This window comes from Chenopodium quinoa, unplaced genomic scaffold, assembly GCF_001683475.1.
Source record: "Chenopodium quinoa cultivar QQ74 unplaced genomic scaffold, ASM168347v1, whole genome shotgun sequence".
Lineage (NCBI taxonomy): Eukaryota > Viridiplantae > Streptophyta > Magnoliopsida > Caryophyllales > Amaranthaceae > Chenopodium > Chenopodium quinoa.
The window spans coordinates 2,359,932-2,386,571 of NW_018744151.1; the positions used below are offsets into that span (position 1 = coordinate 2,359,932).

The 26,640-nt window shown below is 31.2% G+C and overlaps 2 protein-coding genes and 1 non-coding gene across 3 annotated transcripts; 2 read left to right on the forward strand and 1 right to left on the reverse strand.

Annotated features, from left to right (window-relative positions):
- The first annotated feature begins 3,631 nt into the window (after positions 1–3,631).
- LOC110693760 (albumin-2-like) lies at positions 3,632–4,647 on the forward strand. The gene is given in 2 exon segments (XM_021870931.1): positions 3,632–4,259; positions 4,262–4,647. Coding segments are annotated over 2 exon segments (867 nt in total). The 5' UTR covers positions 3,632–3,643; the 3' UTR covers positions 4,513–4,647.
- Positions 4,648–4,828: 181 nt separating this feature from the next.
- On the forward strand, positions 4,829–4,915 carry TRNAM-CAU. The gene is given in 2 exon segments: positions 4,829–4,866; positions 4,880–4,915. It is a non-coding gene; the product is annotated as a tRNA-Met (tRNA).
- Positions 4,916–5,942: 1,027 nt separating this feature from the next.
- On the reverse strand, positions 5,943–10,622 carry LOC110693563. The gene is made up of 2 exons (XM_021870691.1): positions 9,589–10,622; positions 5,943–6,570 (listed from the first exon to the last, which is right to left on the reverse strand). The coding sequence occupies exons 1-2, from the start codon at positions 9,859–9,861 to the stop codon at positions 6,379–6,381; spliced, it is 465 nt and encodes a 154-aa protein (XP_021726383.1). The 5' UTR covers positions 9,862–10,622; the 3' UTR covers positions 5,943–6,378.
- Positions 10,623–26,640: the final 16,018 nt, after the last annotated feature.

Sequence of the window (26,640 nt, forward strand, 5' to 3'; positions counted from 1 at the left end):
GTATTGTGGTCTTACCTTCTTGTCATTTAGTAGCCAAAATATCTCCTCTTTTATTAATTTGGGCCATTTGAGGCCTGGTTTTTAAAAGGTACAAAGCCAAGCGTTAAGAATTTCTAATAAAATGCAAAAAAGGCCCAAATATGTGAGCTACTTCCTAAATAAAAAGCCCAAACATAAAACTAGAAGAAAAATCCTACAAATGAAGGTAAAGCTCCCTCTCTAATTACATGTTTTTCCAACATCTCTTTGGTACTTTGTAGTTCACTAGTTTGTAATAACTTTGTATAACTTCATATGTTAGATCTACTTAGAAGTATTTCCAAGGATTGTCTAATGTCTTTTTAAATCTTAAAAAGTGCTCACGAACACTTGTTAGAATAATTGGTATATGAATTGCAAATCATAAATTATCAAACGATTTACACCAAGTTACTTTTTATTAAGTGTGTTTTAGTTGATGTGTACCAAGTACTCCATAATAAAGATAATTAATTAACTGAGTAATTACGTGAAACAATGGTACCAGGCCATTAGTTTTATTAATAATAATGTACTCCGCATAACTTTGTTTTTTGTCTTTATTTTATTTTTTTGGTATTTAAAAAGCCACTAAAGGTGAAGTGAGAATCGATCCTAAAATCTCTTGAAAATGTGAAGGAAGCTCTAACCACTTGAGCTATCCCTCACTCTCACTCCGTATAACTTTGTAATAGACCAGCACACAATTTTGTGTCACAAAAAAATAAATAAATAAAAAAAACCAATCAAAGCTACGCAACAATAAAGGATTGAGTAAAGGGAACATAAGAGTCATCAGCCGATCACATACTTTGAACAAAGAGCACACGAATGCAGGTGAATCAATTGTGCAAACGAACATCAAACTAATTATAGACCTCTAATTCGTTAATTAGTCCATACTCCACCTGTCTCAAGAATAACTGACACAATCAAACTTTACACACATGCCGATACACTAGTTTGACCTTATTTTTACAAAAGTAAATAACAAAAAAGTTATCACTAACTGCATTTTATATTATATAATTCACCTTTTAGCCCGACTATATATATATTTTTAAACTTTATCCAATACTAAGTTTTGCGATTGTTATGAAACGGAGAGGGAATAAATATAATTCATGTTGGCGGCTGTTTAAAACTTAAAATAGAAGACTTAAGAAGCAATTAGTCTTAGCCTCTTCCATGCATTTTCATAATCAGATCATACAAATTAAAAACCCTTTATTATGTATCAGCACATATAGTCATGTGGATGAAATGGGTAGGCACGCACACGTGGTGATAACATTTTTTGAAGAAAAAAGAAGCTGATCATAGAAAGAAGAAAAAACTGAAAACGATAATTCTAATTTGGGTGTACAAAACATTTGAATGACTTGGTACCAAGATTTATCGTAAAATTATACCTTTGCAAACTGGAGTCCTTTTTTCGTTTTTCGTTTATACGAAGTACTAAATTTGAACCATAAAATTTAAATTTTAAGATAATTTTTTACAAAACACAGAAATTGTTCGGTTGAAGTTTAGAATCATTTTGACCTTCTATGAATATAGTTTAAAGTAGAAATTGGTAATAAACGACTATGCAGACCATGGTTTGTGGGCAAGTAATGCCTCAATTTCGCATTTATTTTATTTTAGCCGTGAAATTTCCTCAATTGATGTTATATGGGGTCATTTTGGGACCTTAATAGTCAAATTTGAGATTGAAGTTAGCCAAAAACTGAGCAATTTCAACTCAATATACTTCGTATGTGCTAGGAATTGAATTGCCTTGGCTTGTCTATGCTTCAGTTTATGAGCGTAAAAAATTTCTAGTCATAAGTGGAAAAAAAAAAATAACACAACAATTTTTTGCATCTTGGAAAAAAAAAAAGTATACGAAGTCTGATCATAAAACTAACCACTTTCGTATATCAGTATATGCATGTCTGGAATTTATATCACTTGAGAAAGTCAACATTCAAGGAGTTCACGTTAATACTTATTATCCCTTACTAGCTACTAAATTCCAAACGTTGATCCTAAACTTCCCATATCATCGTAATCTCAATTTTGGTTACTCTCTTCGTTTTATAATGTTTTTTATCTGCATATATCGATGTGAATTATTAATTGCATATATCTTTAATCTTTAATGCCGCACTACCAAAAGTTAGATAATAACAATGTTCATTCTATGATTGTATAATAATTATATTTATTTATAATGTGCTCAATGTTCATTTTGTTCCACATGTTATATTTCAATGTAGTAAATAACTAAATATTTAGCCTAGACTGACCAACTTGTTTTACTAGCTAGTCCCAGATGCAGCATATTATCAATTGGCTTAATTATGTCTGGAGTTTACTATAAGATGGCTATTTGATTTACTAGCTACTTTCCAATAGCTGGTTCCTACAGGCGCCTGTACGGTGCAATATACAGTCGTTTTGTAGGAAAAAACCTGATATATAAAAGTAATGAACATATAGCTATAGTGAAAAGAACATACTATTAAAATATAATGAACATATATCTAGAGTGAAAATAACATACTATCAAAATATAATGAACATATACCTAGAGTGAAAAGAATATATTTGCACAAAAAAAAATGAAAAGAACATATGTTTATGTTCTTTGATTGTCAGCGTAATGTATTTTTATTTGCGACATAATATTCATTGCTTATTGTAAATGTTTATTATATTTTGTCTTCAAATTATGGTGGTTATATATAGATAATGTTTATTAATAATATTATCATGCTCTTTATTAATATTACACATGTTCTTTAGTATAAAAAAAATATATATAAAATTGGATGTTCATAACAAAACAATTATATGTTCTTTACAAAATAGTTACATGTTCTTTTTGCGTCTTTACAACCGCCTGCACCTTAAAATTTTCAGCTACTTTCCTCTCTCTTGTTTTGTCAATTATAATCATCTATGTATTATAATAATTCGAGGAAACAGGTGCACAGGACGAGAAAGAGTAGACAATGTACTATTTATAAACTCGAATTTCAACCCACAATCCCATCCACAAAGGCTGATCAACCTTCAGAGGCCAATAAGCTACTACAAATAAAGATGGGCATGGGCCGTGCCGACACGCGGGCGGCACGGGCCCGGCACGATTCCGGCACGGCACGGCGGCCCACCTGTGGGCCGTGAACAAAAATTTGGGAGCACGGCACGAGGCACGGTGGCCGGCCCGTGGGTCGGCACGCCGGCACTACACGTGGCACGGTCTGGCACGGCAGTGGTAATTTAATTTTTATTATATGTATTGTTGTTTTTTGCTAAATTAATAAATTTATTTATATAAACTTAAACATAATTAGATATATAATTTTTATAACCTTAATTAAAATAAAGTTTGTTCAAAACAAAATATATTAACATTAATATAAACATAAATTAATAACATTATTTATATAAAATTAAGTTGTCCTAAAAAATATTTATATATCGTTTTTTTTTTACGTTCATTTAAAAAAAAAAAAAAAAAAAAAAAAGTGGCACGGTTTGGCCCGCGGCCCGGCACGGCCTGCCAGGCACGGGAGCCGGTGTGCCAAATTTAGGCACGGCACGGCCACCGCGAAGCCGGCACGGCCCGTTGCCAATGTTTAACTACAAAGCTGAAAACGGCGAAAGGGTAAGTCTAAGCATAAACAAATGTCAATTATCAGGGGATAAAAGGAACAACACCACCAATTGTTCCATGATAGAATGGTACACGGATGGGGTAAGTAAGTCAGAGGGCTACATTGACGCCGCATTCCGTTCGTCGCGTACTAATGAAGCATACCTATTCATGAAGAACGAGTATCTGCTACTCGACTACGCAACAGGGTCATCAGATGACAGAGTACTCAACGGACCGTTCCTGATACCCTACGGGTTCCATTCACTAAAGGGTACCGCCTTTGGAGACTATGGAGTAGACTGTTCTTTTGGGTCTGATAATAAGTATGAAGCTTCTATTTTCTCGGGAAATTTATGTGCCCGGATGAACTACGCTCCGGGCACCACAAACGACCGTATCACGAGCGGTCCCATGACTATCACTAAGATGTTCCCTTTCTTCAAAAACACTAACTTCCAAAACGGAGTAGATGCCGCATTTGAGTCATCTACTCCGTATGAAGCCTATCTATTTAAAGGCGATCAGTATGCTCTTATAAACTACAAGATGGACAACAATGCCTCTCCCCGTCTTATCGCCATCCGTTCTATATCACGGGGTTTGGTAGTTTGAGAAACACCATCTTCGAAAGCGGATTTGATGCGGCATTTGCTTCACACCGAAACAATGAGGCTTACCTTTTTAAAGGAGACTCGTATGCGCTCATAAACTTTGCTCCTGGTTCAACAGATGACTCTCTTATTGGCGGGGTTAAGAAAATTCTTCCTAATTGGACTTCTCTGCAATCCATATTGCCTCGGAACAACCGTGGTATTGACATAACTGGTGATGATGAATCAACTTGAAAATCATTGCAATATATAGTCCTACTACAAGCTAAGTTGTTTTATGAGGATTATATTTAGAGTTTGTCTACAGTTTTTACTTCTCACTTGAGAAGGTTTTTCTTGTTTTAGGCTTAGGGTATTTAAAATTTTAAATTATATGCACTTTTATTTTTATTAAGAATAAAGCAATGTTACTTAGCTTGTTGGACAAAAAAAAACTAATAATACCGTGATGTAATACAATAGCATTTAGTTGGATGTTTTAAGTTCTTGAGGTGCAATTTCTGTGCCTTTTTGGAGTTATAATTAATTTAGAGCTAAATATATCAACATTGGGGTGGTGGCGCAGTTGGCTAGCGCGTAGGTCTCATAGCTTTGTTGAGTGATCCTGAGGTCGAGAGTTCGAGCCTCTCTCACCCCATTTTTTTTATTACTATTGTGGGAGGGACCTAGGCCACGTTTTAATTGGAGAATAATACTTGTACTAGTGCAAACACATCACGACATGACAAAACAATAGATCTTGGCCTTAAGTTGAGCATAACCCTCACTTTAGTGATTAGGCTCGTCCATGGGTCGAGCCAAGTCCAAGGCACGTAAATCAGGGATCTCCCTACCCTATCTTTATTCAAGTAATTTTAACTTTAAACCCTTAACTATGAGTGTTTTTACAACTCTATATTATTTAGTAAAAAAAATTGTCATAACATCATAACTAATCATTCACAATTAATAAAAAAATCTATGTAAAGAGTAATTAAATTTTCTAACAAATTAAATGTAGGTCAACAAAGACAATAGTCGTGTTAGAATTTAGGGTTGAGGTGTCAAAATCAAGATTGATCTGTATATATTTTGCATGACAAAGGAAGATGGTCTGAATAAAATACAATCAATATGAAAGTGACTATTTAATAGATAAACCTTGATATAAAAAGTTAGGTCACATATTAAATCAAAGTATGCAGTCTAGTAAGACAAACAAACAAACAATCAAACATGAAATTTATTGTCAATTGGTTTACATACTCTGTCAATGAATTATATTCGTGTATAATTGTATAAATAAAGTCCCCACCTTGATATGAAATTATGTTTGGTCACATAAATCAACATTTGACATACATGCAACAGAAACTATTGTATAACATGCTTCGTTTTAAAGATTGAAACGTATGAATGATACGTAGTAATAAAGCATGTAGTTAATTCACCAAGTCTCTAGTTATAATTTGGAAAAATCTGCGAAAAATAATTCGAATTATTGGCAATATATGCATAAATTTGGAAATATCTGCAAAAAATAATTCGAATTATTGGCAATATATGCATATTAGTCATACGGCATAAATTGTGTCCACAATATCACCTATATAGCTCAAGTTCATGTGCTAAGAATGACTCCCCGTTAATTAAAGGAAACTGATAAACGCGGTCCTAGAACATCAATACTCCGGCAACAAAGAGTGTTAAGATAACAAAGATTACAGTTGTAATTTTCGAAATGATGTAAATCACAGTGAAATATAAAAATAATGTTTAGAACATGTTGGTTCTCTAATTTCTGACCATGTCAAAAAACTTGGTCCAAAACATGGTATGAATCAGCTTGTGCTCAACATATCAATTACATATTCCAATTTTTTTACAACCGGGGATTTCAATTTGATCCGCAACTTCATCGATCCCTAGAAACTGAAAGCAGTAAGCCTTGCTCGCCTCAGTCTCTCAAAGTGAAAGGGCGAGTCTACACAAAGGAGCGAGATGCTCTATGTACAAGTAGTAAACAACTCAAATGGAGAAGAAAATCTCCATTGTGCGAGCTAAAAATTGTCCATACTAAAAAGAAATTTGCAACAATATGTGCTATTGTGCTATCTATCTTTAGACTGATTCTCTTACGATAGCTTGCAGGGTACTTCTGGCATTTTGAGGGCCTTTTGGAGGTAATTTAAACTTACAGGGTGGCCAATGGATGCGGTCAGGAGGGCACGGAAGAGGAACCGGATGAGCAATGAAAGTTGGAATATTATCTCCAGGCATCACTACCGGATGCTCTTGAGAGTAGACTGTCATCTGAAGACGAAAACAAAGACACATTAAAATGACAATTTAGACATTACACTGTTAAAAATGTCTACTCTATTTCTGTCTGTCACACAAGCAGGCCTTCTGCAGGACTGATGGCAACATAGGAACCACAAAAACCACAAAAAATTAAATAAGATAAGATCAACAAACAGCTGATTAGAGCAGCTGGTATCATTCTATATAAGAGGATAAAAAACATACACGTATATGTAAAAGTTTGTGATCTAACCTAACAATTATATACCAAGCTAAGCTCGGCTTTGTGGAAAGGAGAGCACCTTCTAACTTCAAGGTTGGGGATTCAATCCCCACTTTGGAGGAGGATCCCTTTAACTATCCCACACTACCAAAGTGGAGGAGGGATCCCCTTACCCTATCCCACACTAAGTGCCTAGCCAGCTGGCCTTGGTTGACCTGTGAAGGGTTCTGGCTCGGTAAAGCCCTTTTTTTACCTTAAAAAAAATATAACAATGTATACGAGCACCTACTCCCAACTGGTTGCTTTACCCTAAATGGTATTAAAGCTCGGGGTACCACAAAAATTATATACCTGTCCGTGTATGATTGCATCTATTGTATGTCAATAAAAGCAGGTCAGTAAAGGCAGAGTCATCTAATCTTAAGAATTTTGTGACATCCCAATTCCCAAGGAGTTCAGTATCAATTGCAAGTTTGCAACATGCAATAGACTTGAAGAACATAATCTTTTATGACCAAGTTTTAAGTGCAAGTGTCATTACTAATAGGAAGTATAGGACCCTAAAAGATAAAATTGGCACACACAAAAATGCACGTAGCTTAACAAACTCTGTAAATACATGTTTTTCAAGCTAATGGAAAGTATTGGAGCTGTAACACACAAAGAAATCGATGTCTCTATAAAAAGTTGAATATGGATTTGAAACAAATGAAGCAATGGAAATCAGAGTCAGGATAGAAAAATAATGAAGTACAAGTCAATTGATCCTTCCAAGACACATCCATAGAATGTCAAAACCCTTGGAGGTAAAGATGGAGGAATGCTAAAAATATCTCTCCTGATGACCTAATCCATGCTGAATTATACGGAGTAATATATTAGAATGCCGACCTACTACGACTATTTATCTTCATTACATAACACTAAAAGGCAGTGTTTGTTAGCTTTCTGCACATGGCCCTCGGGCTAGACAGCGAGTGAGACAGCATAGACAAGATTGAAGATGACAAAACATTGAAATCTTGGTGACAAATTTATTAGCTAGACAGCGAGTGAGACAGCATAGACAAGAATGAAAACAATGATTTGCTCTTCTGAATGGGCTAAGATAAACAATAAATTAATAGCTTAAAAGAAGACAACAAGGCTTGTCCATGAAGAAAGGGAATTAACTATAAAAACTATGAAGACATTAGTCATGTGGGACATTATATGCATCTGGGTATTCATGGGCCATCAGAAATCTGCAATATTAGGAGATTTCTGTCTTGACTGGTAAGCATTAGCATCATGGCCCTCGGGCTGCTTGCAACTTAAACATCCAGCAGACAAGAGGTTGGTTGAGCAATTGATTTTTTTAATCAGGCACTCAAAAAAATCCAAAAGACAAACTCAATTCTGCACATGTGGGGATTTTGACAATATTACATTGCAACATTTGCAAGGGACTAAGATCCACAAATGCAAGGTTCCATGCAACATTGCTACTATTGCTTTCGTGTGTATCAGCGGACTCAAGACCAATACAACCTACATACAAGTGCGTAACAGCAATTGGATATTTTTATCCGCCATCCCAAATATACCTTGATCGGAAAACTCTAAAAGGCCTATCTAAAATGACCACAATGCTCCCATGTATCTATCAGTTAACCCATGTATCTATCGTCTCTTAACCGATAGATGCATATGGGTTGCATACTTGGACACGAGTAAGAAGGTTTATAGAGTCTTGCTATAATTAATGTACTCCAACTCACACAACTAGCTTAGAGGATTTAACCTCAAATAAAACAAAAATATGTTTCAAAGGGCTTGCAGCTTTGTAGTAGCTAGAGGTTTACTTTAGACTATAGGCCAAAATAAAATTATTGAAGATTGTCCAATTTAGTATGTGATGGGGATGGACCATGTAAAGTTACGTCCACAGAAAAATGAATTATCGTTTTCTTCTTTCCATCTGTTTCTTTCCCTATCTTTAGAAAATAATCATTACCCTAAATGAAATTAGTACCACCATTTCATCCACATGACTGTGCAGATGAAAAGGGTTTCTGCATGATTATAAAATTGGAAAAACTCAGGAAAGAGTTCAAATCAGAAGGACCAAAATCACATGGGAAGCTAAGACATCCTAAGAATGCCATTATTATATACGAAGTAGTACCAATGAGTTCAATTCACAACTACCATAAATTTCAGTAGGTTTAGTTCACAACTACAGTAAAGTTTCAATAAGGGCAAATAAGTTCAGATAAATACGGTCTAAATTACTAAAACAGGATAAATCTTACTCCGTACTAGCAAATTCAGATATACTGGAGACAAAATATCTAAGTTTCCTCAAATGTGACAGAATCCATGTAATGCTATGAATTGAAATCATCTTATTAAATTACCAAATTTAAAGAGCTTTCGGGAGCATACAAAGATTAAAGCGAAGTACGGAGTATATAATAATACTACCAAGTGATAAAAAAAAATGGTCACATTCACATTAATCCAGGAAGGCTGTTACCCTGCTGATAAAGTTAGCAAAATTACTTAAACAGTAGAAACCAATTACATGATAACTAAAAAGAAAATGCAAAAAAATTCCACAATTTAAGGGTAACTCACCAAATTAAAGAAATAAACTTTTGCACCAAACAAAAGCAAATTTTTTCCAGAACAAAACATTTTACATAAAGGGTACACGAATTGAGTAAAAAACACTTCTGATTCCTCAGATTTTCTGCAGTAACTTCATTCAGTAATTTCATCAAACAGTTAACAGGCATAGTAAAAAAAGGTGAAAAACAAACCTTGGGAGAAGAGTAACCAAGCTTTGAATGAAAACCCAGTTGGGATTCAATGTCACGGCGGCTAGGCAGCGGAAGTTCCGGCGGATTTGGGCGGAGAAACCTCTCAAAAATGGCCATAACAAGAAACATTGAAATAAGAACAGCAGTAGCAACAAAACCAAATGAAACTGCATTTACAGAACTGTCAAAATGACTCCAATGTACATCTGATCTCTCCAAATTCATTGTTGGAGACCCACTTGGTTGCCATCCCCAATTTTCACCTTCACCCATTTTCAAAAAAATTTAATTTGTTTATTTTATAATAAATATTATTAATTCACCGAAAATGAAGAATAAAGTTTTCAGCTTTTTTATTTTTTTCAAGCTTCGTTCTTACAGAAAATAAAATTGTAAAATGAAAGAGAAAAATAAAATTAGTTATTTAAGTGGGATTTTGAGAAGAGAGGCTTTGGAATTTGGATAATAGTGTAATGTTGAAAGATTCAGATGTTTTTGTTTTTGTTTTTGTTTTATGTAGTGTTACTAGTGTAGAGAGGAGTGTGGACTGAGTAAGTGAGTAGTGAAGAGTGAGGAGAGAGAAAAGTGTGTAAACAATAGCTAGGGATGTATGGGAGTGGGAACAAAGATGTGAACCTTTAAAATGGTCTTCATTTGGTCTTTTAACAACTACTCTTAGATGATGGATACTCTTAGAGGTGTCAATTCAGGATGGAGTTTGGATGGATTTATGACGGGTCGAATATATTCAGATCGGGTATATTCGATTTAAAACTATCCACCCTATTAACCCACCTCAGGTCGAATCGGTTTACTTTCGAATCGTGTTAAATTTTGGTCAAAATTTATTGGGTTTGGGTCGGGTCAACTTAAAATTGGTTCATATTTGGTTCAGATAAATACAGATCAGAGTTTAAAACGGGTTTGACTGGGTTAATTTTGGGTTGGATGAATTTGGATAAGGTTGATGCTTGATACTGATTCGGTTCATTTCGATTATGTTAACTTCGATTTGATTATTAAGGTTGATTCAATATTCGGTCAATTTTGATTCAAAAACTTTTCATGTTTGGCTGAATTTTGGTTGGGTTAACCAAATTTAATATTCAAATAATTACATTCTTGAAATTGTAGTAGTTATTAAGTCTTTTATTTATTTAATTTGTTATTGGTTCGATAGCAAGTCATTCAGTGTCATCTTTTCGAATCGTGTCACTAATATATGTTTCAAAAAGAAAAAAAAATTAAAAATAAATAACAAGTTGGATTTAAAAATATGGTTGGTTTAAAATCATATTAAGTCAAAATTAGGCCAGATCAAAATCAGGTCTAGTTAATATCTATTCGGATAAAAAAAAACAGATTGGATTGAATCTAGTATTTTTTTGGTCAAGCGCAATTTCAGTTTGGATTGAGTTCAGGTCGAGTCATACCAGATCAGTTTAAGTTCAAGTTGATCAAATCGGTACCGGGTAAAGTTTAAATCGGGTCAATTCTGATACGCGTTGAGTTCAGCTCGGTTACAAATCGGATTTGGGTCTTGAATTTATGGGATCAAATTGGATAGATTACAGTTCGAGACGGATGGTTTTTTTCGGATCAGTTTGATTTTGACACCTCTAGAAGATACTACTACCTTTTATCCTTTTTATTAAGAACCTTTTTGGCTTTTTTTTTTTATCGGAATTGAGAAAGTTGTAATTTTGTAAAAACTAATGATTGGGAGTATAAATATGCATGTGGGCAAAGAAATACAGAGAAAGAAAAAGCAGTTACTCCGTAGATATCTATCTATACTTATCTATTAAAAAGCGTTCCTAAAAATGTTTATGTGTCACGTGGCACCTCGCTATGTCATCTTTCAACTATGAGCATATTATAATAAAAATGTTTATCATGAGATTCGAATTCACAACCACAAAAATATGCGTTAGATGTCTTACCATCTCATCCATATATTAATCATGTTTTAATACTCGACTCATAAATATATAAGTATATGGATTGGATAGAGATCTGAACATTTAATAACTGCAATTCTTAAAAAAAAAAATCCTATTATTTACTAATTATGATCATCGAGATAATACATACAACCAAGAAAAATTAACTATTGTTATAAATTTTAGTTATTTAATTATTTTGATAATAATTATGTCTTTATTTTCATTATATTAAAAAGCATATACAAAAAATATGTATCTATATTTTTTTTTTACAAGAACATATTTATATAATTAGTCAATAGTTGTTCCATAAATAATTTATTCAAAGGTTTAATAGAAATTATTATAAATTATATACAAATAATGAATGAATAAATAACAAAAAAAAATGAATCTATCTATTCAATTATAAGTGTTAAAAAAATAATCCGGAGCATCGCTCGGGCCACACACTAGTTATTAATGAGAAGGAGATAAAAAATATTAAAAATTGATGTCAAAAGTACAAAAACAATGACAAATCATTAAAAGAAAATAACATTGTAAAAAATAAAGTACAACTTATAAATAGAAATAGACTCTTAATTTTGGTTACCCAAAATGGAAAATATGGTCTTAATAAAAGGACGGAGATAGTACTTCGTAGTATTTAAATTAGGGAGCTGAGGTTTAAATATGTGTTAAATTGAAAGAAGAAATTAGGCGGGTGATTTACGAAAGTATGGTTATTTTAAAACTTATTTACACTTTTGCGTCGGAATGAAACTTAATTACGAATTTATTGTCCACGTAGGCTCGGATAAGTTTTTTTTTTTTTTTTTTTTCAAAGTAAAACCGCTACCTCAAGTAGCGGTTTATGTACTAAAACCGCTACTTGAGGTAGCGGTTTTACTCTTCATAAATTAATTAAATGTATCTTTACTTAGAGTACTAATGACAAACCGCTACCTCAAGTAGCGGTTTTAGACTATAACCACTACTTAAGGTAGTGGTTTGTCTCTAAAGAAAAAAAATTACCCCCAAATGTATCTCCAAGCCTACGTGGACCATATTTTCGTAAATAAGTTTCATTCCAATGCAAAACCGTAAATAAGTTTCTTAAAAGCTATATTTTTGTAAATCATCCAAATTAGGCTATGTGTAGTTTATTTTTATGTTTTTAATCCGTCTAGTGATCTAGTCTAATCTAATCTAAACCCTTTTTTCTTATTTGATTTGATGTGATGTGATTGTTTAAATTGAGTGAGCTTTGAATATATAAGCTTAATCACAGGGATAATATATATTAATTGAGTTGAGATCTTATTAGATTTGTAAAAATATGAATTTTTTTTTTAAAAAAAAAACGTTGCAAAAATATATATTTTTTTAGTGGTTAAAATTCACATATAAAATAGGAAAAATTGTCCAGAATAATCCCACCTTTTGGTTATCTTTAAATAATCCCACCGTTGATATCAATCTACTTCAAATGGTTTCAACCGGTCATGTACACATGTTTGCTTGTGATTTGTCAAAAAATTTTTTTTTTTTTTTTTACAAAAAGGTTAATTTTTTTTAAGGAAAAAATAAATAAAATAAATAATTATGTAAAAACCACCACCAGCCCAAGCCTTCCCTGCCGCTCCTACACCCCTGCCTCGTGGCTTCGGTCACCTAAACCCTGCCCTAGCGCCGTCTTCGGCGGCATGCTTGCACTCCTTCCCGTGAACCACCAAACAACCTTTGAAAAATAAACAAAAAAAATCACCCCCACCAGCCTAACCATCTATCACGCCAACCCACTCCCACCATCCCACCACCCCCGATCGCCTGCCAGCCTTTCAACGCCAGAGCGACGCGTCGTGCTGCCCCGATCGTCGTACCCCTCCCCTTGAACGCACTGACCTCTATATCCCCCTTCCTGAACCACTAAACACCTTTGAATCCTCTCCGTCCCGATCCCAACCTCTTTCCCCCGCTACTTTTTTTGCCTCTCCTCTTCCCTTATCCCTTTTTTGGCCCATAAAATCATCTCGCCACCCTCAGAATTCTTATCGCCATCCCGATCTCGCCCCTTCCCCTGTCTCGATCTGCTGATGGATGCAATCCCGATCTCCCTCCATTTTCCCCGGTTCGAGTTCGGCCTCCCCGATGGTTGCTGCGATTCGGCGAGCTCTGATCCGATGGTTGCTGCAATTCAGTGATCGAGTGCGGTGGCTGGGTCCTGGGGCTGGTGGAAGGGTGGTTGGCTGACTCCCCCTCCTCCCTTTTTAAATTATAATTTAAGACAAATGTATAGTGACACGTGTACTTTAACCCCCCCAAAAAAGGCTTTTTTAAAAGTAACCAGACACTTGGGACCATTGGGAGTAGATTAGGGATAAAGGTGAGATTATTTTAAAATACCCCAAAGGTGAGATTATTTTTAGCGGACGGCCCAAAAGTAGGATTATTCCGGACAATTTTTCCTATAAAATAATTAAGTATGAGGTGTACTTAACTTTTTTTTTTTTTAATTTTTTCCCCTCATCCATCCACTTCTCATCAAACTATAGCAACCATTCCTGAATTGTAAAGTTAAATTTTGCGATTTATCTATACAATTTTACAATGAGGCTTCTTTTCTTTTGTAGGGATATTATTTTCTCGGATTACTAGATATTTATTAATATTTAGGATTGTAAACCCAATTTTCAAATAATTTGAAAGGTGGTATAGATTCATAAGGTCGAGTTTAGGAATTTTCCTAAATTCTTTAATCTGAATTATTATAGCATAAAATGAAACTGCAAGGCATCATGCCACCTAAAAACAAGAATGCAAAGACAATAATATATGCTTGAGCATGCATGTTAAGGGTATGTTCTTTTCAGCTTAATGTCAGATCAGTTTAGCTCCAATCAATTCTATAGTTCAGTTCCTAATTTCCTTCTCTCATAAATATTCATTTCAGCTCAATTCAGTTCAGTTCAGTAAATCAGAACATGCCCTAAATATAAGTAATATAACCAGTAATTGTTTTGATTATGAAAGTTGTTTTAACATCTACATTTTATGGGTTTTGAAAATTATTGTAAACACTCTATGGCTTATATACACATAATTTATCAAATTGTATTTGAAGAAGGCGTGAGTAATTCTTAATTTTACTCTAATATTTGCACTTTAATTTTCTTATCTAATGTCCCGGGAACCCTCATTAGCTTTTGTCTTCTTATATATATTCGCACATGAATTTTCCAATTTTAATCACAAACAACATTTAATATTTGATTCGAAAATTTGGGTACTTGAACCTTTAATAAATACAGGGTACGAGTACTGTTTTTTTTAAGTTGTTGATTACTTAATGAAACATAACGATACAGTATTAAATATTAATCCATGTAATTGACCCATGCACAAGTGCACAACCCTACCTTCAAAATGACAATATATGTTTCCTTCAAATATAAGGAGTACATCTCAATAATTTGTCATATTGCTTGTCTTTCCAGTACCTCACCCATACTACCACTGTACCACATGCACCAACTCTATTCAACTCATCATCTATTGGTCCGTATAATGTATATGTACTGTACCACAATACATAATTTATCGTGGTACCACCAAATTCTGCCAGATGTATTGTACACTACAATTATATAATACGGATATACGTCATAACCTAAAAAATAAGGGACGGAGGGAGTAACATTTTAAGAGTAACACATTTTAAGCACAGTAATAAAGGCAAGAATATATGTGCAATGACTAATCTATGAAATTTGGTAGTATAATAGCTAATAATTTTATGATGACTTGGTGATTTTTTTATATGTAAAAAAAAAAAATAAAAAAAAATTATTAACGCCTAATGCTACATACTTCCTCCGTTTTCTTTTTGATGCAACACACCCTTTAGCGCGGTAATTAAGAAATGTGGGGTTTAAATAATATAATAAACTTTAAAATAGGATGAGTGGTTGTTAGAAGTGTAATTTAGTGGGCCCTAAGGGATATAGTATAGTTTTTCCCTAAAGTAACTTTCTTTTTATAGTGTGTTGCAAGTATTGTGACGTTTCCTTTTTAGGGAAGTGTTGCAAGTAAAAGAAAATGGATGAAGTAATTGATAGTCCAGGCCTTAGCTTGATTTAAGGAGAAAAAAAATTGTTTAGTTATTTAGAAGCATCTAAAAGTCATGTTATTAGGTAAATTCTTGGATCATGGAATGCAAAGCAATCTTGTAATTACTTCCTTAATAGACATTTTAAAGAGTGTTAAAGAATTACTATATATATATATATAGTTATTCCAGGAAGCCGGGGGATTGGCCTCTTTATTTTCTTATATAGACTCGTGATATTTGTCAAAAAATACAATACGTATAAAACTCCGCACATGGAGCCATGAAGGAGTAAGTATTTAAAAATAGAGGGAACATCAGTTATCAGCTTATCACTAACACCAAAATTCTGGTGTCTGTAAATGTGAGTATGTGACAAGGGACTCTGGGACTATAAGGGCCTATTTTGTTCAGCTTAATTTTAGTTCAGTTCAGTTTAGCTCCAATCAAATTAGTTTAGTTCAATTTCTAATTTCCTTCTCTCATAAACAATCCATTTCAGCTCTATTCACTTTAATTCAGCCCCAATCAATTTAGTTTAGTACAATTTAATTGATTTCAGACCCTGTGTCCAACCATATGACAACTACCGACGACTGCATTGTAAATTCATACTCCGTATCTACTGTAGTGGTGCTGGTACAACAAAATGGACTAATGGAGTGCCAATAATCAATATTACGCACCAGTTTAATGAGTCTTGAAACGAAACAACAATATACATTATATATACAATTATAGGTACGTCGTACAAGATTAAGTAACTGAAGCCTGATCATTGTTCTTAATTTGATGTCAAGTTAGCAAAGAGAGAATTATTATAAGCATATCAAAAAAAAAATTAATTTTGAAAATGCATGCTTCATTTTTCGTAGTTAGTAATATACTCTTAAGCATAGGGGAATTCTCTTACCTCCTCTCTCTACTATTAAGCGTCAACCTACGGAACTGAATTAGCTAAACTTGTGAGAGGTGTAGGTTCAATAGAGTTTTTTACCTTACCTTAAAAAATAAAAATAAGGTACTCGTAGAACAAGACATTGAAAGAAAAGTACGGTCCATGTATGAGTGTTGAAAAGCAAAGTGCCAAATTAAAATTAAAATTAAAATAGTGAGGACTGCTCATTTTACACTTTTACCCCACTCTACTTACTGGGCCCCCACTACTACGGAATACTCTACCTTGGTGATTGTGACTTGTCATCTATTCACTCGTGCTCTTCTCATTCTACTCCTTGCCTACCTTTCTTCAATTCTTTCGTTTTATTTAAGGATTATTCCGTTATTTTTGTAACTGTAACTTCGGACATTGGAGAATTAATGAGAGAAAAAAAAAATAGTGGATAAAAATATATAGTCACGACCTAGTTAATTAGATAAAAATATAAACTGTAACTATGATCCATATTTGTAATTATCTAGTTTTGTATAGATGATAAATGGTTCCAATTGTAGACGTTCTCAATCTATGTTAATAAGAATGCTAGTTTTCTAAATTTTAGATTCATTAGTACATGGTCATGGCTTCATTTGCTCATATGTCTTGAGATCGTATATGTTAAGACAAAAGTCGTAGAGATTTGTTCTCCTAATGACAAAATGCATGTTTATTAATGATGAATTTTTTAAATGTATGAGATAGTTAAGCCTTGCTTTGTTTTAGTTGAACTGAAGTAAAATAAATTGAAACTGGTTGAAAACAAAAAGAACAAGTCTTACTCCAAAGTTTTTCACATTGAGCAAATTAAAACAACTATCGAATCAATGCTTTGATAACATCCATTAAGAATGTAATGAAGCTTATTTGTACATCTGAACTCTCCATTCATTTTGTATTGGGAATTAGAAAAAGAAACAAGATAAACAATAGCAATACATAACGTACATGTTTACGTGAAAAACTCATCATGGGGTGCACCATATATATATATATATATATATATATATATATATATATATATATATATATATATATATATATATATATATATAATAAAATATATTATTAATGAACTATAAAGCTTTTTGTCAAAATAATCTGCAAGCAAGGTGGAAGCATCACATTAAATGATTTTTATTTCATTTTTTAAATATGACTACTATAATGACAAAGGACTTGTTCTCTTCATCTTATTTTCAGTTCATTTCCTAATTTCCTTCTCTCATAAAATATTCAGTTCAGTTTAGCTCAATTATGTAAATCAACAGGCCCACAGTGGACGTGAGTAATACATAATGTATATTTGTAAGTTCATAGCTACAGATCACAAATCGTCATATTCCTGTTTGTTTTAGATTTATTTCGTGTTGTTTATAAAATATATTAAGAACAATGTGTGTACAATAGGCGAAATAAGGTACTTACATACTTTAACCAAATAACCAACCTATCTAAACGGATGATGTTCAGATTGATACATTTTCTTATCACCTTCATGTATGTTTTCTCTCGCAATTACAGATTGAATGAAGCCCTACAAGTAAGTGCATGGTTTGTAAAATTATAATACAGGATGCTTTGAGAATTGAGATAGACACTTAGACAGATAGTAAGTTGGTCCCTCGTTCACCCTTTTTTTTTCACTTTATTTTTATAATTATTTTATACGTTGTATTCTTTATTTATTTATTTAATTATTAAACTTCCCTTTTTCTTTTTCCATTGGCCGAGTTTAGTGATCTTTGTTCTGTACTACTTTCTCGTCTTTCAATGGAGTAAAAAAAATGTTTTTGATTGGATTTTGACTCTAAAGAATGTGGGCTTTAGATCATCCCAGACATTTCCGGCCCACTTTTGGGAATATATGCGCTTTCAACGTGATCGTAATTTTGCCCCGTGACCCATCTAAATCTTCAAGAAGCCTTAAAAAGTGTATTTTATTTGAAATTTTCTAATACTTGTATTTACAATCTCAATTATTTGAGCAATAGAAAAGATATACTTATATGTCTTTAATGATCTCTGTTGAAACCCATTATAACCCATTTAGACTATTCCATATTAGAGAAACAGAAGATATGGTTCCACACTTTCACTTTATAAGATAGAGGAGTTACTCTTATTATTGTCAATTGGTCTTAGTATGAAATCTCTTATTTTCTTTAGTCTTATTTGGGAACCAAACTCTCATCCTCCTTGTTTGGGTTGCCCAAACTCATTTCTGAGCTCGGGTGCGGGTCTTTTCTAAACTATTGATTTGAGACTTTCTTACCGTGAAAATCCAACATTATTTATATATAGGCTAATGATTTGAGCTTGATTAAATTTGATTAGACTCTAACTCCAGCTTGACAAGACTTTATAAAGCACAACTTAGTTTGTAAAACATTGGAGCTCAACTCAAACTTGAAAAAAGTATTAGTCACCGTCGATTATTCATCTAAAAGTACGTACGCGTTTCAAATAATAGCGAACTCTACCAAACAAGCATCACAAATTCACTATGTAAGTTTACACAAGAATTCCTTTATAAACTACGCATATAGTGATTCATTATTTTTTTTTATTTTTTGGTGTTTAGACAGCCACAAGGGTGGGGCGAGAATCGATCCCAAGATCTCCTGAAATCGGAAGAGAAAATCTAACCATTTGAGCTATCCTTCAATCTCATATATCTAAATATTATCAACCAATCAAGGGAGATATATACACAAATATCTATCAGTAACTTTGTTTATTTGCTAAGTCTATCAAGCAAAAGGAGCCTTAAGCACTTGTTATTTTTTGTTGTGGGTTTATCTAATCGATCATCACATTATGACTTTAAGACTACATTATTGCAAAATAAAGTTGAGCACTCAAATAATAATTAATGGTGTGGTCCCATTGGACAAGATAAAACAATAATAATACAGATTGAACTAATTAAAAATATACTATGATATAGTTATCATAATAAACATGCATTATAACTCGTATGCATGCGCCTGTTACAATTTTGCATGATCTTACATTAAATAATCAACATTTTATCAATATATATTATCACTAATTATGTCTTATATATAATGACTAATTAGAAATAATAAATTACTGATTGAGACTAATCAATAAACTTTATTATAATACTCCGTAGTATTATTATTAATTATGATAAGATCCAAAGATGATTTTAGCCACTAATAAAATTGGACAAACAACATCCAAGTTGTTTAACAAAGTGGAAACGTAACACCAACATAGAGACATATTTAGGATAAAGTATCATATCTTAATTAGTAAAGCTCAAAGCACATTATGGAGCCCAATTATACTAAAGCTTGAGGTTTACTTAAGTTTATCGATTGAACAGGATCTTAGATCTTTCTACTATAAAAGGTGTTTCGACTACACATATTTAGGGATTTTATCCCAGAAGGCGAAAGCTCTACAATTTTCATACTCAGTAACTAATAATTTATACGTAGTACTTCAAATAAAAGACATACACGTAGCATATATTATTCTAACTTCAAATCAAGTTTGGATAGTTAGCCAGTTAAGTCTTTTGAATTCCAAATGTATGTGAATCCGAGTTTGACTAGTAGATACTTAAAGATTTTCCCCTTCACCTCATCAGAGATGGAGTAGGAATCGCTTACTGGAGGTGTATTAACTACAGGACTACGGAGTATCTATTTATCTATATTGGTACATTTGAAAATATTTGGTTTGGTAAGTGCATTGTCCAAAAAATTTTGGATGAAAATACTTTACACTTGGGTGTAGTTTAACATTTGCATTTCGTAACATAAGTTTTTCTTTTGCAGGCCATATCATGCCCTTTTTTTTTTTTTTTTTGAAGCAATCATGCCCATTTTCTTTATGATTATAGAATCCAGCCTTGATAATTTGATTTACAAAGCCCACTGTATTATAAATAAATTTAAATTGAGCTAATAAAACTCAACCCGTTTTTGGGATGGTTTGGGCCTTCTGGGCTAAATTTGCTCAACCCGTTTTTGGGATGACTTGGGAGTAAAATAAAAGCCCATGCGGTTATGGCCATAGAACAACAACCGAACCCGTTGAGTAGGATTTAAAAAAGTTCATGGATGAAAGCCTTATAAATGCAAACTATGCCCATTATTAATTTATTTATTATGAAATAAAGAGACTATAAAATGAAAGCACAATTATTGATTTTTAGGACAAACTTTATACGTAGTAAATAAAATAAAATTATAAAAATAACAACCAAACAATTCAACCAAGTCATATAATCAAAAATCATACTTCTATGGTTTTTTTAAGGTAAACTTAGGGTCTGTTCTCTTCCGTTGAAATTCAGTTCAGTTCAGCTCTTAATTTACGTCTAATGATATTGCTAATGATATAAAGCCAAATTTCATTCTTTTAAGCTCTTATTACAACGACGACGACAACAACAACAACAACAACAACAACAACAATAATAATAATAAGTAATAAATAATAATAATAATCAATAAGTAATAAATAATAATAATAATCATCAATAAATAATAATAATAATAATAACAATAATAATTGAAATAATAATACTAATAATAATAATCAATAAATAATAATAATAATAATAATAATAACAATCAATAAATAATAATAATAATAATAATAATAATAACAATAATAATAATACTAATAATAATAATCAATAAATAATAATAATAATAATAAATAAATAATAATAATAATAATAATAACAATAATAATAATACTACTAATAATAATCAATAAATAATAATAATAATAATAATCAATAATCAATAATTAATAATAATAATAATAATCAATAAATAATAATAATAATAATAATAATAATAATAATAATAACAATAATAATAATACTAATAATAATAATCAATAAATAATAATAATAATAATAATAATAATAATAACAATAATAATAATACTAATAATAATAATCAATAAATAATAATAATAATAATAATCAATAATAATAATAATAATAAAAATAATAATAATAATAATAATAATATTATTATTATTATGTACATTTGTATATACACATATGTATAGTAATAAATAATTAATAAATAATCAAAGATCACTAATCCGTAGTTAAAAATCACTAATTAATAAGTTCAGTTCAGTTCAGTTCAGTTCAGTTCAGCTCAGTTCAGTTCAGTTCAGTTGAGTTCAGTCAATCGGAACAGGCCCTTACTTTAATTTGCATTTTCATAGTCTCTAATGTATATTTTATACTATTAATATGTATTATCATATAAGTGAAAAGTATAAAAAGTTGATATTTGAAAATTTTATATTAAGTCGAGTTTAATATCGACTTATGGCTTGTTCACTTCAGCTTAATTTCAGTTCAGTTCAATTTAGTTCCTAATTTTCTTCTCTCATAAAATATTCAGTTCATTTCCTGATTTCCTTATCTCAAAAAGTATTCAATAATTCTGTTTAAATCAGCTCAATTCAGTAAATGTGAACAAATATTTATAAATTGTTTGTTCACCTAAATTTCTACTTAGATATGTGCATAATTAATTTTGTGTTCAACTTATTTTTTAAGATTTTTTTTGATTTTTTTTTAATCTTTATCTCCCTTCTCGTTTATGCTATAAAAAATCAAAAAGTTGTCGAATCTATTATTTTCAAATCATAAATAAATAGTTTCTCTTACTTTAACTATTTTTTATTCATATATGATACCAAACATAGATAAATGAATACTTTTTAATTTGATCATTTTATTATATTGATAATTAGAAAAATTATTTCGTGTTTGTAAAATTTATCGACCAAAATAAATGTTTAATATTCCGTATTTACAATCTAATTAAACAATAATTTATACTCCGTATATAATTCTACCGTAACTTGTTTCTAAGGAGTTTTTTTTTCTTCTAATTTTTTGGTGTTAACTCTAGCTAGAAATCCAGAATCTGCAAAAAAGACTATATACATTGTTCATGAATCATGACTTCAAGCATGGACGCATGATCTAGTACGGTATAGGAGGCAGTGTGCAGGCAAATACCACCTAAAAAGAAGAGGAGGATGCATCATGCATGGGAACAAATCCAAATGAGATCTTCTTCTTCCTTATTTTACCTCCTCCATCGCACCATTTCAACATAATTTATACTCCGCATATATATATTTATAGTATTTTATTTAAAATATAAAGAATTTTTCTAGTGAGAAGGCTTCCTTACCTTAAAATAAATACTACCAGTCTACCACCGTTATATATTATTTGCAATGATTAGACATTTTTTTTCCTTTTTTATGTCAAATCGTTGCAAATAATATGAAACGGAGATATTATATGTATATGTATCGGAGTATTTTACGCCTATACTTAGGGTCTGTTCTCATTGACTGAACTCAGCTAAATTGAAATGAAAATTTTATAAGAGAAGGAAATTAGGAGCTGAACTAAATTGAACTGAGCTGAACTGAATTTTAACGTATGAGAATAAACCCTTAGCTGTAGTTGCTCTCTTTAAGTCTTTATTAAACAAACACAAAAAGCCAATTTATGCATAATTTTGTAGCCTAAAAAGACATCAAAACGACAAAAAAGTATTCATATCCAAATCCATATGAGATACTTCTGCAGTTTTATTTAACATTAACAAATAATTTAGATAATATTTTTATTTGATTTAGATATCTCGAATTTCTCACTTGTAGACATAAAGTCAGCCTCTCATGCCTGCTTCACTTTGTTAGGACTGTCAGCTCCTAGATTACCTACGACTATATTATACTACTTCTTACCTTATCTTAAATTAATTAAATTATACAAGTACTTTAATTAAGAAAAAAATCATTTAAAAACAAGTATGTATATATATATACAACTACTTCAATAAAATAATTAAAAAATTTAAATTATACAAGTGGAGTACTTATTTTTAATTAGTAAAATAATATTACTCCTTATATATACTTTTATTTTTTTTATCCTTTATAATGCCCTAATCTCTTTACCTTTAAAAATAGTAGTATTTCGTATTATTTAGTAAAATAATTTTAATTCGGTAAAAATAATACAAGCATTTTATTATAGTTTTTAATAAAGAGAACAAAATTTACTCTTCACAAAAAAAAAAAAAAAAAAAAAAAAAAAAATGACAACAAAAATTATACACAAATGGGCATAACCAATAATTTTAGTTTAGTTCTGTTCAATTTCAATTAATTCAGTTCCTAATTTCATTCTCTCATAAACAATTCATTTCAATTCAGCTCAATTTAGTAAATCAAAACCAAAAACTTGAAAAAAGAGGTTAAGAGAATCCCACCCCACCTCGAGGAGTAGGTCGAGTGCTCCATATCAACACAAGCAAAACCTTGCCATTGGCATTTGCTAGTTGATCTACAAATTACGATTAGTCAATTAGTCATAAATTTTTCGAAGTATTTTACTTTTGCAAAGTCAACAAAATGAACGTGGTTTGTACTTTAATTTCGCCGGCCACTTAATTTGTTTAATTACTAATATGGTTGTTCTCAAAATATGAATACACATGTGACATGTGTTGGCTTCTATCGTACTATAGTCTATAGAGTATAATTTAGCTAAAAATAAGTTTTTTTTTTTTTCATCCGATTTACCCTTTGGGCTAATTCGAATTCAGAGATCAGTTGTGGGTGGTTATGTTTCATTATTGTTGTGGAGCACCGAACACAGGTCCTCCTTACCAAGGGTTTTTGTAGTTTTATAGGCACGGTTAGATATAATGAATTTTTTCTTAGCTAAGGGTATGTTCTAATTTACTGAACTGAACTTAACTGATTTGAACTAAACTGAACTGTTTATGAGAGAAAGAAACTAAGAACTGAACTGAATTGTTTATGAGAGAAGGAAATTATGAACTAAACTGAACTAAAATTAAGTTGAAGAAAACAAGTCCTAAGACCTATTTTTAGTACATGAAAAGTATGTCATTATATATTTGTACTTCACAATTTACGTTGTTTTTGTCCCTAATTTGAACCAAGTATAATCAAAGCTTAATCTAATGAAAAGATTTATATCTAATAATATAAGGCGCTATAGGTTCAACTTGTATGTAATAAGAGGTTTTTTGGGATGAAAATTCCCTTATTACTCTCCCAATTTCTAAGTGCCCGTGACCATGTCCATTAAGCCTAAGCCGAATGACTTGTGTAAGATCAAAACTTGATAGGATCTTCTGATCACTAAATTTGTAGAGAATCATAGAGTACAAATTATTATTTTTCCCACATATTATTACTAAAATATTTATTGACAATTCTTCTTTATTGGAATTGAAAGTTAAGAACTTGAACATGTAGAGATATGAAATACAATAAAATAAATACTTGTGCTTGTACTTCATAATGTAATTAAAGTTGATTGCATAGATCGATGAGAAAAATATTTTGTTTCAAATGATATTTGCAAGAAAATGCTGGAAGCTAGAAAGAGGAGCAATACTACAGCTCAAATTGGGGGCTATTTCACGTGCTTGGTTATTTGATAACCCAAAAAATACTTGGTATGTATCATCTAAAGTAATCTCTACTTGTTAGGCCCTGTTCTTTTCACCTTAAAAAAAATAATATTAAGTAAAAATAATTTCAGTTCAGTAAAATTAATTTCAGTTTACTAAAATTAATTTCATTTCAGTAAAAATAATTTCAGTTCAGTAAAAATAAGTTCAGTTCAGTAAAATTCAGTTTTCTTAAAGATGAATTATAATAGAAAATCAGTAAAAATAATTTAAGTTCAGTAAAATTAAGTTCAGTTAAGTAAAAATAAGTTCAATTCAGTAAAAATAATTTCAGTTCATCAAAATTAAAGTGAATCAAAAAGGTCTTACTTGGTAAGGAATATAGTCAACAAATTAAAGTGAGAATCTACTGAAATAGCATAAGCAATTTCTGTTCTATAAAGCAAGATTGTCTATAGTCTCTATGTTAGGCTTTTAGAGTATCACAAGACACTACATAAAATATACGGAGAACTTGTAAATATAAAAGCCGAATAATAAGAAATACGCAAATACCGGAGTATGTTTGATTCATCTTATGACTATATTTTGTTCTATTTTTTGAGAGAATCTTATGAGTATGACTATATCTTTATAAATTATATTACTCCTTCTGTTTTTTAATATTTTTATCACTTTGATTTATACACTATTTATATAATTTTTTTTATTTATATTTTTTATTATTATAAAATGAATGAATTTTACCGTATTACTTTTTTTTTTAACAGCAATTTTATTACTTGTAAAGTTGTAAGATATTGTTGGATTAGTTACAATGTCCATTTTCATAATTTAATTGTTTTATAATTTTTACTAATAAATAATTAAAGATATCAATGGTCAAAAATATTTTTCGATAAATATGTCGGTTAAATTGATATGAATATTTTAATTATAAGTGTAATACTTTCCATAAATAAAATATATTTGATTGGTCATATTCAATCAAACTGACTAATCTAATTTTGGTTTAATCTGAGTGTAGCTTAGATCATTTTTATTTTTTTATTTATTTATTTTATGTAAACTTAAGGGACTATTCTTTTCAGCATATTTTCAGTTTAGTTCAGCTTCAATAAGTTCAGTTCAGTTCAGTTCAGTTCTTATCTTAATTTTCTTCTCTTATGAAATATTAAGTTCAGTTCAGCTTCAATAAGTTCAGCTCACTTCAGTTCAATTCAATTCAGTTCAGTCAATCAGAATAGACCCTTAGGGCCTGTTATGTTCTGCTTAACTTCAGTTCAGTTCAGTTCAGTTCCAATCAGTTCAGTTCAATTTATAATTTCCTTATCTCATAAACAATTTATTTTAATTAGCTCGATTCAATTCATTTGGTTTTAGTAAATTGGAACATGTACTTGATTAGTAAATGATTAGTGATAATAATAATTATTAAAGTAGTATATATGGCAAACAAATTTATTGAAGTTAGTGCACTTGCTTACAACAGGATTAAAAATTTAAAATAAGTTTCAAAGCATCATGGCTTCTTTTTTACTATTTTATTTAATTTGGATGCACCTTAAAAATTAACTTTAAAAAACCCCCTTA